Raw genomic sequence first — 21,950 nt, 5'->3', positions numbered from 1 at the left:
AAACAACTTGGATGACATGGGGGTGAGTAAATTATTGGGAGTTTATTTTATGAAAATGGAGTAATCCTTTAAGATTCACCTGAAATGGGAAATTTGCATAACTTGATGATGCATTTTATCTCAGCATCGCTATAAAATTGTTCCTTCCAGTCCTTGATTCTGATTGGTCAACAGCTGTGTTTTATTTACGATAAAACATGGCTGTGACCTTTGCACAAAATGAGTCTGTGTATCACTGCGCAACACCCTTAGCAACCACACTTAGCAACCAAAACATATGTGATACATTCTGTTGCTTTCAGTCAGTGAGGGAGAAAAGCTTTAAGTGATTTTACTTCATAAAATTGTTTGATAAATATTTTTTGCTTTATTATTTGTATTGTGTTGTAACTGTTTCATAAAGCAATAAGGTACGTGAGGCTAGTGCTGTATTACAATGTTTCCCAACCAGGGGGCCGGGGCCCACAAGGGGGCCTCAGATTTAAAAGGTGCCTCAAGATGACTTATTTAAAAATGGACAAAACAAGCATAAAATATTGGCCATTTTAGTAGCAAACACACATCTGTCAAGTCATTCCAAGCTCTAGTAAATATTATTTGGAAAAATTGAGTGAGTGGGGGGCCTTCAAATGTTGTTGTGGGCAACTAGGGTGCCTCGAAATGAAAAAGGTTGGGAACCACTGCTGTATTATGAATTAGTCACGGCTTCACGTCATGCCTAACATTGCCCTTGATTCGTGGCTTATTCCACAATAAAACACAGCCTCAAGTACCTTATTGCATATTTTAAACCTTCAAAATGTTTAAATTGAATGTATTCTTCATTTTCAATCAATCTCATTGTACAGTACAGTTACACTACACTACAGTCTTCCCTCAAACATAAAGTAATTACCTGCATGCGCAACTGTCAGATGAGTAAAATTTGAAAGATCTTTGAATGATAAGAGTGATAACATAATGTGACATACTGCTGTGTGATAAGTGACGCACTGCCTCTTCATCATGTTACTGTTATTCAAAAGAGAAGAGAGAAAAGATAGCGTTGTGGAAAACCTGCAGCTTTTTCTGCTGTAAATACACCAGCCTGTTTCTCTGCTATTTCTTGATTTCATGTGGTTGTTTATAGCATGACAGAAGGCACAAAGAGCATTTATAATCCATGGACAGGTGTGAGCAGGTGCATTCCAACAGCATGACAGCCAAGATATCAGACTGGCAGATACATAGGCAAAAACCAAAACACAACACACACATACATACCCCGAGTCATCCTTGGGTTATACAACTGGGACAACTAACAGTCCATCAAAACAAAACTACAGTATGACAGTAAATCCAATTAGTCTTAAGTTAAAAATATGATTTATGAAGTATACATTTTACTATGTCATTGAGAAAAGGTTATGTACCATTAGGTAGGTACATGTTCATTTAATACCAATATGTACCTTCTTTAGGTGCAAAGCAAAGGTACCGCCCCAGTGACAGCTGGGATATATTTTCCACAATTTTTTTCTGACATATTGTGTCCAACCTGCATTTGTGTCCACAATTCAATAATACTAACTGTTCAGTTACTATACACAAGCATAAACACAGGGTGATTCTCACGAAATCCAGACTTAAAAGGTGTCCAGCATCAGATTTTTTAAAAAGCCCTTGAAGGCATTTTTTTTTGCTCATATAAGATTAAGGTCTGAACTTACTATAACCATTATTTTTAGAGGATTTAAAAAATATTTGCTATAGAATTATTTACATTTTTTAGATTATCATTACCGCAACATGATATTACATTCAATTTATGCATTTACAAACTCATGTTGCGGTAATGAGAACTAAAAAGTTGTCTAGGTACTATGACAAACAAAATTTCAACTTTTATCTGGAGAGAAAAAATAAGAACTGCTTACCTGGTAGCCATCTTGAGTGTCACAGTCAATTATGTCCCAACACATTTTTTTTTTAAATGATAGTTCCTCGAGGGCTTAAACAATGATTGAAAATTGTTGCGGAGGATGAGAAAATTGGTCTTGGACACATTTATATTCCTTATTATTGTCTCTACATTTACCAATGATCACCAAATACCACATGTTTCTTTACTGTAAATGTTTATAGTATAACATGCACTGAAGCTTTTAATTTTTATTCTAAATATTTCCATGTCAAAGAACCCAAATCCAGTCATGGACACGTTGCGGTAATGAAAATTTTCCCTTAAATGTGGAAAAAACAAGAAAATTGGTTTGTTTGATGTCAAAATCATAGGCTATGCAAAATAGTATGTGAAGAGATGTTTGTAACTGTATGCTTCTTCTTTTGATACTCTTACTATGCATTTACTTTTTTAATCAAAATGTTTCATGACACCTCATAAGTCTAATTTCGTGAGAATCACCCATTAGTTATATTAACACGTATGATAGACACAATACTAGCAATAAGCTAAAGCCATTGTATGGGTTCAAAATGCTATAATAACACAAACATTGAACAGTACAGAGTACAATTGAGCCATTTCCTTATTTTGTAAAGCAAGAGCTACAGTTATTCTTTAAATGTGGTATTTTGTGGAAAAAAAACACCAGCATGGTTTAGACAGATATAAGAGGGGAAAGGATAAATGAAGATAATACTTCGAAGGGTTGGAATTATGCAGGCATACACGATGGGAAACATCACTTTTGCGTATAGTTTATTGTCAGAGCGTTCGTCAGTACTCTCCACGCTATGCGCATGCGCCATCGCGCCAATTCAATACGTATCCCTAGATACCCCATAAACATTCAGAAGAACAGATTTCCAGCTCATGCCTGCTTAAAAATAAATCTCACATGAGGATAAGTAAATAATGACAGATTACAACATTCCTGTCTTCTCCCTCAATCTTCCACATGCTGTGCAGATACAGATGGTACATCTGAGGCAGTCAAAGGACGAGGCTGAAGGTTAAGATGGAACAAATCGACCGTAATTAACAGACTCACGGAGATCCTTGAATCCGTAGCATTCGCCGATAGATTCACTGAAGCGTAACCACACAGGATCCAGAGCGGTAAGCTGGAGATGGATGCTTATTAGAGGGCAATTTGTGTCCGTTAACATCACTAATTGTTATTAATAGATGAGAAAAGCGTTGAGCTGGAATCAAAGGGCACGCGCAAACGTTTTATCATTTTGCTTCTCGTGTCGGATTAATTGGAATAGTATGTCATTGATATTGACAGAGAGTTGAGTAAGTTGTGCCACTTTTCATGAACAGTTGGTTGTCCCCATACAAGAAGAAACTAACTATCTAGGATATTTACAGGTACTACCTGAAATTATAAAAATGAAATAAAAAGTTTCTGTAAATTAATGTATATTATAAGAAAATGCTGTGTAAGGCAATAGATGTATCCATTGGGAGTATGTAAACAATTTCCATTTCTGATAAAAATATAATTAGATCTGAGAAAAAATACACTGAAGCAGAATCCAAAAGTTTTGTTTTGCACAGTATTTACATTTTAATAAACTTGAAACTTTACACAGCCTCTATTTTGGAGAAAATGCCTTACTTGACCCTAATAATAAGTAGCTCAATCGGCAGAGAAGTGCATTAGCAAGGCAACAGTAATGAGTTTGATCCTAAGGTAGCACACATACACTCTTAGAAAAAAGGTACACTGAGGCACAATAGGGCGGCACCTTTCCCAAAAGTACACTTATGTACTTACCTAAGGTGCATACTACCTCAAAGGTATATCTATAGCAAAATGGTACATATTACAACCTTCATAAAAGCTACTGTACCAGTGACAACTTTTGTACCTTTTTCTGAGGGGTTACTGATATGAAAAAATATTTTGGGATAAAACTAACTGCTAAAGCATCAATGGACAAAGGCTATCTTATATGATTATCTTTAACTGATATTTAACATAGTTTTAATAATGACTCACCCCCAATTTCCACCGACTGCGGAAAGGCTGCGGATCCGCTGTGGAACCGCGGCGGAGTCAATCGGTTTCCATTCAAGTCAATGTGTGTATTTCCACTGACTGCGTTCCGAATCCGTCACAGCTCCGGCCATCCACAGCCCTCCGGCACAAATAAGCAGAGCTTCTATCTCCGCAGGGCAGAGCCATGACTTTATCGCGTGATCATACCTGAATTTGCGAGATCTCGTGTTGTGATCTGGGCTGGTTTGTAAATACGTCATAATTTAACGTCATAATGGTGGAGACAGAACTAGATATTGCGCGATCATCATGTGAATTTGCGAGACCTCATGGGTCCTCGTCACTTCAGCATGCAGCCGCTCTGCAACAAATACGGAATTGGTGGGTATTGGCGGCCGGCGGAGTGCGTAGCCGTAAGCAAGCTGAGCCGATCTGCAGCCGCTCCGCAGTTGGTGGAAATCCGGCGTTAAAGGCGGGGTGCACGAGCTCTGAAAGCCAATGTTGGCATTTAAAATCACCTAAACAAACACGCCCCCTAGCCCATTAGAATCTGGACCTTCTTTTGATAGACCCGCCCCACACATACGCATCCAGCTCCCTTTTCCAAGCTTTTCTCAAAAATCGTGCACTTCGCCTTTAATGTGTTTTGACTTGTATTGTGGACATTTTACGAGTCAGTCCCAAATGCTTTGCTTTAGTATCTGAAAAACCTCATATGCCCACATGCATTCTATAAAGTCTGATTGAAGATTTCCTCATTTCTTAACCCACAAATGCACCTGCAGGCACCTGTGAAAAGACCCACTTAAAGTGGGTAAAAATTTAACCCATAAGCAGATTACAGTATACTGCATAAACTGAGACTACAGTATCTATACGAGGGTTTCAGAGCCAAACAAGGTCTATACATTTAATTGTGGTATTGTGGGAAGTGTAGTTATACTGAACTATGGTTGAATTGTTGAGATTTCAGGTTTGGCATCTTTTTTGAAACTTGTGGAAGGACAAAAATCTTCCTTGCAAACAATAGAGAGACTAACACTGCGATTTTCACCTGATGGTGTTGTTATCGCATTTTTAAATCCCCACTGCTGCGTTTGAAACTGATTTCAGACACCAGGAGCAGTGGGAAGATCCTCTGATGTCTGCTCAGGACTCTCAGCATGCATTTTTTTACTTCACCCAGTGGACCAATTTAAGCATCACATACAGGCATCTGTGGTGTTATCTAACTGAGATCATCTGAGTTTGCTCTGTTTTGCTTGGATCAGCTTTTTTTTCTTGCATTCCTTTCCAAGGCTGCTCAGCTGTCTTTAAAGGAATACTCTACTTTCAGACAAAAATCCTTATAATGTACTCACCACCATGTCATCCACGATGTTTATGTCTTTCTTTGTTCAGTCAAGAAGAAATGTAAGTTTTTTGAGGAAAAACAGGATTGTTCTACATATAGTGGAGTTTACTGTAACTCAATGATTTACAGTTTCAGTGGAGTTTATAAGCGCTTCAAACGAGGCATAAGGGTCTTATCTAGCAAAACGATCTTCATTTTCGCAAAAAAAGTACTTTTAAGGGGCACCTATTGTCAGATTCATGATTTTACATTTCCTTTGGTGTGTAAGTGTGTATTAGTACATTAATGCAAAAGGTACAAATCCCAAAGTAAACGATGACATGAGTTATCATCTCCAATGTAAATCTCTTTTCTTGGACTACATACTTTTAAAGCTGCATTCAGACTACCAGCGACTAGCATAGCAGAGCGATGCAATCTTATTGATTTTAATGGAAGCTTGGCGAGTTCCGGGGGGGCGAGCGAAAGTGACTGTTTCCGTAGCATTCTCACGCTTCTCCGCATTTTTCCGTGGCCCTGCTACGTGGCATTCTCACGGATTGGTTACCAAAATGTTTTGTCCTATTACCATTTTCGCTTCGGTTTAGGGTTAGATTTACATGAAATGACATCTGACATCCTTACCCAAACCCTCACTCTAACTCCAACGGCAGGTGACAATTGTTTAAAGTTTAGAAAATATAAAAGAATAAATCAGAAAAAATAGTATAAACCAATAGTTAAAGTGACATACTAACGCAAACACCAAATCTAACCCTAAACCGAAGTGAAAATGGTTTGAAAATAGGAAAAAGCAGTTGAGTAACCAATCTGTGAGAATGCCACGGATAAAGACAGTCCGTAGCTAGCAGGACCACGGGAAAATGCAGAGATCCGTGAGAATGCCACGGAAAAATGAGCAAAAAATTCTGTGACTATCCCACGGAACTTTGTGAGATCACGTTGTTTTTGTAAGGTTTGTTTGTGGAAAACTTCCTTAAATGTCCTGATATAACTTAGGCCTAGTCCTGGATTAATCTAAACACTGTCCAGCTAAATCCAAGTTAAGAATGATTACCTGTAAGTGGCGGCTCGTGACTGCTCATCCGAGGGGCGCTAATTCAAAATAAGTGTTTGGAGTGTCATGTGTGTTGCTTGTGTTTTCAAAATATGTGTTTGTTGGATTATGTAAACCATGTGCATCACGTGTCTTGTCAAAATAAGTGTCTGCTGCACACGTGTCAAAACTCCCTTAATGGTAAACTCTGATTACGCATGAGATTATGCGAGTATCTGGCAAACGCGAGCGTCTCTTTTATCATAAACCCTTTAGACGCATCTGCATCAGGCACTTATTTTGACAAGACACGTGATGCACATAGGATCGCTCAATGCACAGAACACAGAATATTTTGAAAAAAGGAACCAACACATGACGGGCTACATACATGTTGTGACGAACTTCGCATCAAGCACCCTCGAAAAAAGAAGTCACCGGCCGCCACTGTTACCTGTAGAATTATTATTGTAAATCATGGACAAAGTCTTTGTGAACAATTGCCAGATTAAAAAACAACACAGCTCTTAGATGACTGGGTTTCTCCAGGGGAAATATTAGTTTTTATGCTTTGCCTGGAATATGAATTGTGTTTGTACAAAGTTTTGAAAAATAATAAGCCTAATATGCCTCCCTTATGAAATATGTTTTATTATAGTACATTGTAGTTACCATGTTTTTTAGCATATTGATTTATCTTTGTAAAGGCTAGGCTACACCAATATGCATGTTTGTTTGTCTCTCCAGGAAGCAAGGTGAAAAAGCCATCCAAGGGCAGAGAGGTAAGGTGAAATCCATACTCAGCTGTCTTCCTGGGTAATCTGTGCTGACAGGCTGGACATTTGAAAAACCCAGAAAGCTGACAGGTTGCCCATCCAGCAGTATAGGAGGGAAGACAACCACACATGTCAAACCTTATAATGTGTAAAGCTTTTGCTTGAGGGCACAGATATTTTCTGAGGAAAACATGGACCAGTGGCGGCCGGTGACTTCTTTTTTTTGAGGGTGCACGATGTGAAGTTCGTCAAAACATGTATGTAGCCTGTCATGTGTGTGGTTTGTCACGTGTCGAGTGAACTTATGTGCATCACGTGTCTTGTCAAAATAAGTGCCTGCTTCAGATGCCTCTAAAGGGTTTATGATTAAAGAGACGCTCGCGTTTGCCAGATACTCTCATAATCTCATGTGTAATCAGAGTTTACTGTTAAGGGAGTGTCTTGCGTGTATTTTGTGAATGTGAGCGTCTCTTTTATCACTTGTTTTAACAAAACACGTGATGCACATGGTTCACATGACTCAACAAACTAATTTTTTAAAAACACGAGCAACACACATGACACTCTGAACACATATTTTGAATTTGCGCCCCTCAGAAGAACAGTCACGAGCAGCCACTAACATGGACCTCTTATAAGCAAACGGAGCTACTTCAGAGAAATTATTGTTTTTTTTGTAAACACTTTATTGTACTCTAATGACTTTGCTTAATATATTTAATACTGACTAATGCCCTGTCAAACATTGAAATCAATTATTAAAATCAAACTTTGATGCTCTTTATTTCATAATTAGATTATGAGACTTTAGCCTGGAATTCACAGACGTGGTTACATGTTATTATCACCTAGAGTATCTGCTGTGTCACAGACTTGGAAACGTGGCAGAAAGCTTTCAAGGTGTCAGGACCTGCAGACATCTGACGTTCATTTCACGACTATAAGTGGCAAGTGTTAAGATTATTGGCAAAGAAAGCTGCCATCCTTTACAAACTGTAATTACAGTGCATTTGGCAGTGATTTTAAAGGTTTCTTATCCAATTTGGAGGGTTAGCAGGTGGAGCAGAAGGACAGCTTGTCACCGATCTGTTAGTCACTGCAACACAGGGCCTGGTGCCGGAAAACAGCTAATAACTGACTTTCAAACCGGAGCCAATGAGAAGACGTGAGGCCGTTCCCAGTTCGAGGTGGGTGTTTTGAGCTTTCCAGGGTTATTAGTTGATGTGAGAAATGCTTTGTGGGTAATTGAGTGAAATAACCACATAAGTATCATGATTTGATGATGATTGATGGACATTGTGGGTTAATGCGATAATATGGCGCTCTAGAATGCTTGATTCTGATTGGCCAGTGGTGACATGCCAAGTTTTGTTATTCCCAGATAAAAAACGTCTTGAACTAATAATACAGCCTTATCTTGACAGATGCAATTTAATACTTTCAAGAAATGTTACATAAATATGCATAACTACACTGTAAAAATCCTTGTTTAAACAGCTTGAATTCATTTCAATTGAAGTCATTTCAACTTATTTGACTAGTCAGAAGTTGCTAGAAATTATAAAAATAAAGTTACTTAATAACTTAAGCCTATTCAACTTAATCTTTTTAAAGAGCACCCATCGATTTTACATTTCCTTTGGTATAAGTGTAGTCTTTTTTGGACTACAACAAACACACGGATTGTAGGCAACAGTTTACTTCCTGGGATCGGTGATGTAGACAAGACCACATTATCAAAATTCCTCCCGCTTTGGCCTGTAAGTTAACTCCTGTTAGCATTGCATTGCGATCGAATCTTTCAAACATGGTAAGGAGCGTCACATTTGACATCAGAGGTATAAAGCTTTGCTTTTCTTACAAATGATCTAATAAAATATATCAAATCAATATTTCATGTCCATATATTTACTTTTGTGGCACGTAGCCACATACAAAGCAAGATAACATACAGCCAGCAGTTGTAATTGCAAATAAAACTCTTCAGGGTAATAATTAACCCCTTCACTTCCCCTCGTCTTGATCACCAGCTCAATGAATGCATAAGAAACCACCAAAAAACATTTTAAAATAGTCATTGTTTTATTTCATTTACAAATTTCTCAACTGACATTTGAATGGGTGAACACGTACACAATAAGATATAAAATGTTTGGTCATCATTTAACTACATAAGGCATACAAAATACGGCAGGCTACATGAGAATAGCAGAGTATGTTTCTGCTAGGGACTGCTATTATTATCCCCTTAAACCGTGAAGAAAATGAGAGTTTGTCTACTGATGCCATTACATTATAAATGGAGCTTAACAAAAGCATCATATACAGTTATTGTCTTGAGGGATTTGTGTTTATATGCACATGGTTATATAGACAATGGGCATGTTTATTCAAACATCATTATTTTGCATTACAAGGACATAACATCATTATTTCCTTGTTTTCAAAACTAAGCTAAAATTTAGATGGGATTTAAAATATTTTCTTTATTAATTGATATACTATAATGTATTGGAAGACTTAATCTGGGTATATAAATGTTTTTCGTCACCACAACCAAATCTATTGTGCAAACTCATAACAACTTTTGTGCAAAATTCTGGAAAAGTGGCTCTTGTTTTCTATTTTAAAGCCACGATATCAGCATTTGTTAATATAAACTTCAAAAACATTTCAACCAACTGACACCGACACAGAAAAGCATTACACGAATTTCTATGTACACAAGTAATGCAACAAATACATATTTTCATATTAAAAATGCTTACATTAGTAGTGCACAAATACACATAAAATATATCACAAAAGCTTGTATTTAAAGTCGGCGTCCTATTGTGTCACTGCTATAAATGTAACATTCGCAGTTCAAGTTAGCGGAGTTTATTTTTTACATTTTTTGTGTTGATTTTAAGCTACATTTAGTGAGTGTAAAGGTTGGCAGGTTTGTGGTAAAGGACGTGTTGTGCTGTGCCTGAGACAATCTGTGCAAACGTTACCGTGAGGTTGTTAAAACCGTTATCACACAAGGTCCATATCTAGGGCATTGAGAACTGTAAACAACACAGGGTTCTTCTTATACTCTTGGAAGATGGGGGTCAAGTCAGCTCTGTAGGTCCAGACGCTGCTGTATGTCTCTCCAGAACTCCAGAATGCTGCTCTTGTTTCAACCAGCGTCTTAAAATCAGGGGATATCTTCTGCACTTCTTTTGATCTGTTATTAGCTAACCAAGGAGTAGACCATACTAGAAGACAAGACAAATGAGAGTTACTTATATTACTATAAATACATGCTACAAAATACAAACATGAGAGAAAAACGTTCCTGTAGCTTAACCCAGGGAACATATGCTGATAATAAATGTGTGGATTGAATGCAATGTAAGTCGCTTTGGATGCAAGCATCTGCTAAATGCATAAATATAAAAATCAAATCTAATTTATTTTTGAAGATTTGAAGTATTTTCAGTTGTGGCCGGTGACTTATTTTTATGATGGCGCTCGATGTGAAGTTTGTCACAACATGTATGTAGCCTGTATGTGTGTGGTTTGTAATTTCAAAACGTGTGTTCTGCACGTCGAGTTATCCTATGTGCATCATGTGTCTTGTCAAAATAAGTGCCTGCTGCAGATTCGTCTAAAGGGTTTATGATAAAAGAGATGCTCGCGTTTGCCAGATACTCACATAATCTCATGCGTAATCAGAGTTTAGTGTTAAGGGAGTGTCTTGCGTGTATTTTGTGAACTTGAGTGTCTCTTTTATCAAAAACTGTTTTGACGCGTGTGTAGCAGGCACTTATTTTGACAAAACAAGTGATGCACTGATGCACATGGTTCACATGATGCAACAAACACGTATTTTGAAAACACAAGCAACACACATGAACACATATTTTGAATTTGCGCCCCTCGAACAAACAGTCACGAGCTGCCACTGCTGATTTTCATAGCAGCCACCACTACCAACTTACTCAAGATCTTGGCAGTCAGCCGTATGCAAAGTTAACTCTTTCACTCATCATTTAAGAGAAAACGCTTCCCCGCCAATGACGAGTTTTTCCGGCTTTTCTGCAATACCGCTATTATCCACCATTCAGAGCGATCTTTAAAACAGACACAGACATGCAGCCGCTTGCCATAGGGCAATACTTCCGGGTTTAAAAAGTTGCGGAAGGGTGCCACCTGGTGGATAATAGCGGTATTGCTGAAAATTGGAAAATCTCGTCATTGGCGGGGAAGCGTTTTCTCTTAATTGATGAGATATCTCGTCAATGGCGGTGAAAGAGTTAAATTATAATTCAAACAAATCTAACTACAAAAAGTTAAACTGCATAAAAAATAAGCTGCAGAATTTTGGGATATAATTCATGCATGTTGCACAGATGTATACCTAAATACCTACTAAGCCACACTCAATATTTGTAAATAAAGTCCTATTTATGGGCTTCTAATACATTTACATTGATAGGAAAGTATAGTTAAGGAAAGTACAGGGTGGAGAGAGGAGAATGGGATCGGCACATGACCTCAAGCTCGGAATCAAACTCAAGTTGCCGGAGGCGAACTTGCACCATATGTCGAGAGTGTTCCCCATGAGGCTATCAGCTTCGACACACAGCTAAATATTACACATTTTGCATAAGTAACACCCCATGTAGATGTCTGTATGTGGTTTCAAGAATCTCATACACTAATCTAATAAACTTCATTCTGACCATACTTCCAACCTCCATCTGGTGAGTTTTGTTAAAATCGAACTATTCCCTTTATTCCCTTATACCTTTCAGTCTATCCTGTGAGATGAGCTCATACCCATGGGTTTAAACATTATGTCAGGAAACGGCTTAATTAGTTAATTTCTTCCTACCTAACAACAAACACAACGTCTGTGTTGTCACCGAATTATCCATCTGAAACGGCAGCATACAGCATTCTCAGCTGGTGAAGGTATGAAAATACAGGCTTCATAGATACTGACTGTAGGAAAAAGGACAGCTTCACCAGCTTGATATTCCCCGGGGCGGATCCTGTATAATATGAACTGTATTTATTCATAATGGAACGCCATATGTTAATAATATATGTTGATTTTCTGTGTTGATTTCACACTGGGGCTATGGATGTTATGCCAGAATGTGGTCCACAGACATTAATACATGATAAGGGGTTGCCCTGATAAAAACTGTATGAGTAGTTCTTGAAGTGACTATCTTCAGCATGTCGGGGGGAGAACAGAAGCAGTGTGGATCTCTTTATATTCCTAATCTTTGAAAGTAGATGTATTAATGCTCCTTGAAGTTGTATCAAGCATCAAAACCGCATATGCATGTATATTTCATATTTCAAGAAAAAAATTTGATGAAATTGCATGTTTTTGAAAGAACTGAGTTTAAGGCTGGTATAGAGATGTTTAAAATGGAAAATTGCTGGTGTTGTAATATTAAGAACTGGATTATCTGTGCCTTAAAAGCATAATTTAGTGAGTGGGGTCATGAAAAATGTATTTCATTTTAGATTACAGGGTTCCCACACCTTAGTTAACTTTAAATTTAAGGACTTTCCAGGTCCAATACCCTCGAATTCAAGGACTAAATGTGGGGACACATTTCAAGTGAGAACAAGCTAACATTGTGTTACCTTTTAAGATACATTTTTACAGTTCCCTTTCGAGGGAACTCGCGCTGTGTCACTGCGGTGACACTTTAGGGACACCTCCATGGGTTAGGGTGTGTGAATGTGTGAATCAAATTCAACCAATGGTGAGGCTTAACGACAAAGACAGGGTGACGCGGGAGCCAGAAAGTATATCGCTATCTGAAATATTGCTAAAGACGACATTACATGGACGCAGGAAGTATGGCAAGGGAGACGCAGCGTCTCGTTCCCTTACATACGTAACCTGAGACGTTTTCATATGTCAAATGCAAAAAAGCATTTTGGTATGAATGAACATTCGCTTACAGAAGATATAAGCATTTAAAGCGAACAGTTTAGCACGTGTGCTTAAAAAGTCTAGAATTTTTTTTATCCGATACTACACAGGGAATAATATGGATTTTTTTTTCAGAAACCTTCTTGCATAAAATGGATTCAAGCACTTTCAATGACCTGTATCTATGTATGTATATTTTCAAAAACTTCCCAGTGCCTTGAATTTTTTTCCCAGATTCACAAACTTTCAAGGATTTCAAGGACCCGTGGGAACCCTATAGACATGATCCTAATGGTTTAATGGAGATCTGAAGCTGTGCTCAACATTAAGAACTTTCCTCATGTCTTTGCCAATCGCGTAAAGCTCATAAACATATAATAAGAACTAGAGAGAAATTTGCCTAAATCTTTTTGTTTCGCTTCTATCAAAATTGCACACTGCCTTCTTGAGTCATTAGGTTTAAATGGTGTTTAGAAAAAAATCAGCAAGCCTCTATGTAGCTCTTGTAATTGGATGGGAATGGCCTGGTGCACTGATATTGAATTTGAGATTGATTTGTAAGAGGGTTAGAGTACTTTCGAAATTCCAAGATCTGAGGTTAAACTGGGTAGACAAATGAGCAGCATTCATCAAATGCACTGAACTGCCTGGCAAAGATTTCCACAAAAGGTGTTTTACATAATTGGAATAAACATATGAAGAGCTCAGATGCAAAACCCTATAAGTGCATCTGACATTTTTTCTTTTAAATGAGCATTTTTAATCAGACTCTTAATATTCTGTATTTTCGAATGGCTTAAGGCTGGGATTAAGTCGAACATATTAAATGAATCTATAGTATGTGAGCATTCGGTTAATATCATTATCTCATTTTTGACAGAGATGCCATTAGAGGCTTTTGCATCTGAGCTCCTACGATCACTCTTTAAAGAAATAACATCACAGTTTTTCAATATTTTAATATCTTCTTACCTCAACTTAGACAAATTAATACATACCTATCTTTTCTCAATGCATGCACTTAATCTTTGTACAGCGTGTTGTGAATGTGTTAGCATTTAGCCTAGCCCCATTCATTCCTTAGGATCCAAACAGGGATAAATTAAGGAGCCACCAAACACTTCCATATTTTCCCTATTTAAAGACTGTTACACGAGTAGTTACACGAGTATGTTGGCACAAAATAAAAAGTGGCAATTGTTTTAGCGGATAAAAAATGAGAACTATATTGTATGGCGGAAGAGCACTAAGTTTGCAGCACTTCGACCTCGGTGTGCAGTAACATCATCACTCCAATTTCTCCCTTTCTCGCTCAAACTTCTGTCACTGCACCTGAGGTCGAAGATATGAGTTCTAATATTTTCTATAAAACAAAAGGGATAACATGGCTGCATCACAGCATTCAACCAAGAATTCAAATTTCAGCATCAAATTGTGTTAAATAATGTAAAATATATCTGTCTTGATACACAGCAATTGCCCTTGGTCTGACAAAATGTCATCTAGCCTGTTTGCTCGAAGGGTGAACCTTTATAGAATATGTGCATTTATATCTGTGCATTTAACATTTAATGTGACATGATATAATGTGGATAAAAATATTAGAGATTCAACCCAAAGGCATGTGTCATCCAAGTGCACGGAGTCCTTGCCAGTTCAAATACTTGTTTACATATGCATTTCTGCTATGCTATAGGCTTTAGGATAGCTAGAGTATAGACTAAGTATGCACAGATAAAACTCAAAAAAATGAACTTTCACCTTTGCCAGTTTTACTTAATCCTTTCATATTGTGATTACTTAAAAAATTAATTTAACAACGTGAACTTAATTCAATTGAGTTTATTCAACAAAAAGGTGTGTCTCGTCAGCTTTACTTAAAAATTTGTTGTTTAGCCAACATAACAGTGTTGTGTAAAATTAACAGATTAATAAAACCAATACAGACTGGCATCTCATTGGCTGATGATGTTGCAGTACAGTATATTATTGGTAATTGTTGTTGTTCTGGCACCCTCTTGCAGAAGTGTATCACCATTAGATAGGTACCTGTGGTCAACTAAGTGAATTAACTTGTTCTGATATATTATTAGAACAAAAACAAACAAATTAATGGTTTGAAATGTAACATTTCACTTATATATTTGTGATGTACTTGAGTTATTAGATAAAAGGGGTGAAGTTTATAAAATGGCATTATTCAAATTTTTGTCATTATTAATATTTTTTTTTATGTACGATCAACTCAACTGTTGTTTGTTGTTTGTTAAGTTTACTTAATCTTCTTTTGTTAAATGAACAAAATTATTGTTCGTTGAGTTTACCTAACAAATTATGTGGAACCTGTTGACAAAATATTTTTAAGTAAATCCAACATTTCATTTTTTTGAGTGTGTGCTGATACAGTACGACAATCGATTACTTATGACATCTACCGATATTAGTAAATATAATAGTTTTGTTTTTTACATCTGGTTTGTGAAAACCTAGCTGCGCAGAGTATACAAACTGTTGTTAGTGTCACCCAATTTAAAATAATCACACCGCATGAGTTCTGATGCGTTTTTCCATCCCTTATGTTTGCAAGGCTGGATTGTAATCTGTCCTGATCATTGGGTGTTTGAAACAATTGGTGATGTACGATAGTGGGAAAAATTGCTTTTAAAATTGCAAACTAAGAACACTCACCAGTAGAGATAGTAAAAGAATGAGAGGACGAAGAAGGACATCTTGCACCAGGCTTCTTTTTGGCAGAATTTCAGTGTGTCTCCATTCATGACAGATGCCGGATCATAGAGGAGCTCCTTGGTGTCGGTCGGGCTGTGAAAGTACCTGCCGCAGACGGGAAAAACACGAGACGGGTAGTGCGTCTTGTAACAATATCTCCATCTGTGATCTGAGCTTACCGCATGTGTTTCGGCAGCTGCCTCAGGCTGCTAAAAATTCAGATTGACTGTGCTTTGAACAGTCTGTTCTGTGTTTTCGGTTCAACTTTGTTTGATGTGCTGAAGATATTCGCGTGTCAATGTGTCTTATTCTAGTGATCAAGGATCTACACAAAAAAATGCTGAGTTGCATCAACTCATGGTTGGGTAGAATATGAACAAAACCAAGCAGTTCGGTTTAAATTAACCATGTATATATTATATATTATAATTATCCTTCAATCTAAAACAATGTACAGTCCATTATAAGCAATATACTCTGGGTTATTTTCAACCCAGCATACACCTTGTTCAGCTGCCACCATATTGATTTCAAAAGAGGCTGTGAGGGATGGACGTCCAGAGGGTGCACTTTAAACCTATTGTTTTGTACCAGGATGCGAGTCATTCAGCCATCAAAACACAGAAAATGCATTATTTCAACAGGAAAAAGAACCTCAGAAATCATGGATTGTTAAAATGCGTAGGCACATATAATCTAATTTTGAAAAAAGAGTAGCGGAATGTGTACATTAAATCTGTTTTGATATTAGCCTGTTGGCTAATCACTAATTTCTAGGGCCCTATCTTGCACCCAGCGCAATTGACTTTGTCAGTGACGCATGTATCATTTGTATTTTGCGCCGGCACACAGCGGGGTTTTTCCCTCCACAGATGCACGTCAGCAAACTAGGGAATGAACTTGCGCTCCCTGGGCGGTTCAGCGCAAAAAGGAGGCGTGTTGCGGCGCAAACCATCTCTTATGCTATTTTGCAGTTTCAAAAAACAATTGCGCTACTAACCAAAAAAAAACTAGTCTAAAGTCAGTGGCGCGTTGCGCGTGGTTCATTATGCTATTTTAAGGGCACATGCTTGAACTTAATGTATAGCGTGCACAACACGCATACACTTTGCTTATCTAATCTACACAGATGCAACAGTTATTTTTGCAAATCATAAATTGTTACACTTAAAAATATTAATACACGAGATAAGGGGAATCATAGTGGTGAGCATTGTGGTGATAGTTTTTATTTATTCTCATGCAAATAACGATTAAAATATTTTCATAACTTTGTTGTGTGGCTGTATTACGTTTATTTTATGTAAATAATAGTTAAAATGTTTTCATAAAAAACCTTAATGTATATGAACTTGATTTGTCAGAGTACTTTGGGGTTGGACCTTGCTTGCGTTTCTTGGGTCCGATTTCAAAGCCCCCAAACCCTTTCAGCAGTGAGGGTGGACGCAGCGATGTCCTCTGCTGGCGTCAAGTCTTGAGGCAGATCCACCTACCGTTACACGGCGTGCCCGATTTATGCTGGCAAGCGTGGGATTCCCCCGTACAAGGACGTCGGTCTCCTCGGCTGTGAACCGCTCCTGGCGTGCGCCTGGTAAATCCGTCATAATAATAGCAACCCGCCATGGAACTTGCGCCCTTGCGTTTAAAGGGAATGTTGGCTAGCGTTCTGATTGGTTTATTTGACGTTACGCCCAAACCACACCTATGAATAATGAACCTACTTCAGACCAACCCCTTATTGATTTGCGCCCGGCGCAAGAGTTATTTCTCACCCCGGGAAAATAGCAACAACGCCCAAGATCCGCCCACAAACTCACTTGCGCGTTGCGCTTCGCACAGATCGTTAAAATAGAGCCCCTAATGTTGTAAGCATGCTCACTTTCCTTAGTAGTGTTTTATAGGAACTAAATGCATATCTACAATTTGTACAGATTATAAAAATGCAAGGAATAAATACGTAAAAAAAATATTTAATCAACAGAAGCAGGATTAATTTCTAACTAAATAACACTTGTACACAACTTTGGGGATTCATATGAGGTTTTACCTCTAACAATACTTGCACAACAAACTTTCACGTAAAACAGAAAAAATACATGGGACATACTCTTTTGTTCTATATCAGGGGTGCCCAAACTTTTTCCTATCAAGGGTCATAACTCAAACCTGACTAAGAACCGTGGGCCGCTGAAAGTAAATGTTGCTGTGTTATATTAAAATTAAAGTTGCCCTGATTCTCCTAATAAAAAATAAATAAGCAAACATTAATCTGTTAATGCATAAGTAATGCAGTTTATTTTCAAATCTATATGTTGTAAAAAAAAAAAAAATCATTTTGCTAATTATTTTTAAATTTACTTTTGTCTGGGTGCCACTGCTTCGACCTCTACATTATTAGCCTATAGTACCAGAGTTCGTCGAGTTTCGTGATGCGTGCTATAAACTTCAAGGGCCCTGTTTTAACGATCTAAGCGCATTGTCTAAAGCGCACAGCGCAACGTCTAAATGGGCGTGTCTGAATCCACTTTTGCTAATTTAACGACGGGAAAAATGGTTTGTGCACCGAGCGCATGGTCGAAAAGGGTTGGTCCCAGGGACGTGCACAGGGGGGTTGCTCAGGTTGCCCGGGCAACTGCCCATATGCCCTTCTCGACTCAAGTTGCCCTTCCGAGGTGGAAAATAAATAAATTGTACTTTTACTTCGTTTACACTATGCAGCGTTCCTTCGTTACTGTATTTTAATTAATTACGAAATTTGTATTTTATTTTTAAATCGCTATCTTGTGTTTCTGGCGCATTCGCGAATTAATGACTCGTTTGAGTCGATTCCTTACAAAGTGTTGCAAATAAACGAGTCTTTTGAGTCGATTCTTTACAAAGCGAATGGGCCAAACGTTTAAATTGGTTCGCGAATCAGTTTGAATGAATTGTTCAGATCGCTGCAAAAACGGAATCATCCGAAGCTGTTTTACTCGTAACCTATGTAGAAACACGCAGAATATAACCAGTTTTGGGTGACGTGGAAATGAATTTACCAATCTTTTAACTTAAGGCAAAACTTCACACATGTACCCGCATTTACATACACGCGACCTGTTCGTCGTCAGACACAGTTAAACGCGAGCAACCTCCAGAAACACTGAAGCACAGATTGAAGAAAATCCATCGATGATTGACATCTGATTCGCTGTATACTGTACTGTATGATGTAAGTGATTCTCACAAAACACACGTGACATGACAACGTAAGAAAACATGAGTTTTGTCTAAAATCATTTTTATGTAAGTGTAAACTGTCAATGTCCTCAGACCATAGGAGATTTCTAACTTTATACATATGCAAAACAGTTGTCAGCTTACTTGTCTGATATTTCAGCTATAAGCTACATTATCATTGAGACTAGAGTTAATTTGTTAATTTGAAATGCTTGTCTATTCTGTGTTTGTATTCTTTTTTCTGTACTGTTTGTGTATGTTGCAGTTTTACACATATTCTTCTGTTTGTTGTGGAGTCAAGAAATGTCTAAACATTAAAAGATGAACATGAGACAAAAGTACAGAATCTGTCACATCATTATTTTTTAATGGTCACTGAGCTGTGTCCTGATTGTTTACACATGAAAAGCATAAAATGTGTAGGATCAGTTTGATTCACTTATGTGCATTTGTGTACAACACACATAAGTCAGCATTTAATGCTGTTGTTCTTTGTTGTTAAAGCATACGTATGTGTTTAAACATAAACAAAGGTTAATAAAATGTGACATTCTAAACTTCTGACATACTGATATTTATCTTACCAATTTCTGGTCCCCACAGCAAACAGAAAAATCTTGTCTTTACAGTTCTGATACTTCTGGAGGGCACTGTATTGTGTGTGTGTGTGTGTGTGTGTGTGTGTGTGTGTGTGTGTGTGTGTGTGTGTGTTTGGGCGTGTATATCTAGATTTATTTTTTCATGAGTAACTAGTAACTCGCTACTTGAGTATTATTTTCATTGCATACTTTTTACTTCTACTTGAGTAATTATTTATTTAGTTACTTGTACTTTTACTTGAGTAAAGTTTTTGGCTACTCTTTCCACCTCTGTTAAAATCTTCATGAATCTAGGCTGAGTTTGCCATGTTTAAGCCTAAATAATCAGACAGATAGCAGCTAGCTATCATAGCTTGCAGACAAGCAGCCTAGGCTACATTTTTTTTGGTAGGCATTAGGCAAACATGTTTGCTGATTTTAATAAAGACCCTGTTATTCTCAGTCCTTCATATAGGCCGTGAGTTTAAAAAATTTTTTAGGGGTGGGGGGGGGTGCCCTTTTATTTAGGTCAGAGCAACTGCCCCTAAAAATTCCTGTGCACGTCCCTGGTTGGTCCTATTTTTTTTATGAGTTATGGGAGTATTTTGGGCGTAACGTGCAATAAACCAATGAGAGTCTCAGCTCTCATCCCCTTTAAAAGCCAGTTGCGCTGGCGCTATGTTTAATCCCTATTTAGATGACGGACTTTGTAAACTAAAAAACTACGCAGAGGAAGAAGATCCCCAGTTTAAGATTAATGTAAAATAATTGTGTTGTTTTTCACTTGTATTCAAATATGTGTTTTTTATTAAAACCTTTAAAACCCGTTTTCTTTTAGTCATGGAAGTAAAAAAGTGGGCTTTAATTGCTTTAAATGTATGGCTATCCAATATCATCAAAAATAATTAACAAGTATGTAAAAAAAGGTTTGTACTCTAAAAATACTTTATTTGTAACAAACAGGAGATAAAGAATTTACAAACGGCTCTCCGCATGTTTCAGCACTTGGACGGCGTCAGTTTTTTAAGCATTACTTAAAAATGTTTCTCATCCCACCATATCCACAGCTACAGAGTCATCATATACAATAAATCTGTGAGGTAGAATAAAAAAACATTTAAAAAAAGATGCATTTGTTTAAAGCAACACATTTATTTACTTACCAGGTGAAGCAGCTCTTTACGCCTTCTAACGTCTCATAATCGGTCCTCATTTATGTCCAAGAGACTCAATAATAATCTTTTACATTCAATCCTTTAATCGTTCATATTTAAAAGTGTTTTTGTGCTGCTGGGCATTCATGTACTGTATGTGATGATCAAACCCACGTTGTCGTCCCATTTATAGGCGCATATTACTAATGCGCTCTTTAAATAACAAAAAACATATTGCACCATTGACTTAAGACTTTAGACCAGGTTTTTGTTGGTCAATGGCGTAGTCTATTTTAGTTGCCTCAAAATAGCAACGCGCCAACAATGTGCCTGAACACACCTCGTTTTCAGACCAGAACGCCCATGGGCGCAAAAGGGAGCGCAAATGCATTTGCTATTTAAACAACGTGATGCCAAACGAAAATGATAATTGCGCTGGGTGGAAACTAGCAAAATACACTTGCGTCGCGCATTGCGCTGGGTGTAAGATAGAGCCCTAAGTATGCATGTACATTTAAACAAAATTAATTCACTTTAATTCATTGCATTTAATTTTAATTTACATTTCTGTAACATACAAATAAAACAAAAAATGTAACATTGTTGACAATTTTATTAGAAATATAAACTTCTACGTCAATGACTTTTATCCTTTTTCCTTATCTCACGTGGCATGACGGCCTCTAGTTTGGGCACCTCTGTTCTATACAAACTAGAGATTTACATTTATTCATTTAGCTGACGCTTTTATCCAAAGCGACTTACAATTGTTGAATATGTCAGAGGTCGCACACCTCTGGAGCAACTAGGGGGTTAAGTGTCTTGCTCAGGGACACAATGGTGTATCACAGTGGATTCGAACCCGAGTCTCTCACACCAAAGGATACAAAACAACAGGTTTAAAGTGCACACTCTGGACGTCCATCCCTCATAGCCTCGGTTTGGAATCAACATGGCAGACTGAATAAGGCATAAACGGTCAAAAAGGTATTAATGAACATTAACATTGGTTTAAATTAACCCAGAAAATGTTTATATTTGACACAACAATGGGTTGTAACAACCTAGGAGTTGGGTTAAAATAACCCGGTATAGGTTTAATTGCGTTCGTCCCTTTTTGACCCAACGCATGGGTTTTAAAAATAACCCAGAATTTTTTTTTAAGAAATTTTGTAGATTTTTGATTATAGCTTTATTTTAAAATTAATAATATTAAAAAACCTTTAATGT

General features: G+C 37.5%; 1 protein-coding gene and 1 long non-coding RNA gene across 4 annotated transcripts in view; one reads left to right on the top strand and one right to left on the bottom strand.

The window, feature by feature from the left end:
* Positions 1-21,950, bottom strand: part of cnih3 (cornichon family AMPA receptor auxiliary protein 3) — a 125,032-nt gene that overhangs the window by 57,950 nt on the left and 45,132 nt on the right. Inside the window, exons 5-6 of one of the 3 annotated variants that reach the window (XM_065268330.2) lie at positions 15,734-15,877; positions 8,924-10,358 (exon numbers count right to left, since the gene is read on the bottom strand). The exons of 1 other annotated variant lie outside the window; for it this stretch is intronic. In XM_065268330.2, the coding sequence (XP_065124402.1) occupies positions 10,334-10,358; positions 15,734-15,877 (169 nt within the window). In that variant the 3' untranslated portion in view covers positions 8,924-10,333. Of the gene's footprint in view, positions 1-8,923; positions 10,359-15,733; positions 15,882-21,950 lie in introns of those variants that run through there. One more of the 3 variants, XM_065268329.2, reaches the window with a different exon arrangement.
* Positions 2,938-8,063, top strand: LOC135749631 (uncharacterized). The gene is made up of 3 exons (XR_010532454.1): positions 2,938-3,061; positions 7,088-7,122; positions 7,969-8,063. It is a non-coding gene; the product is annotated as an uncharacterized lncRNA (long non-coding RNA).

The sequence above is a fragment of the Paramisgurnus dabryanus genome, chromosome 12 (assembly GCF_030506205.2).
Source record: "Paramisgurnus dabryanus chromosome 12, PD_genome_1.1, whole genome shotgun sequence".
Lineage (NCBI taxonomy): Eukaryota > Metazoa > Chordata > Actinopteri > Cypriniformes > Cobitidae > Paramisgurnus > Paramisgurnus dabryanus.
This window is presented reverse-complemented; position numbering and strand designations above follow the sequence as displayed.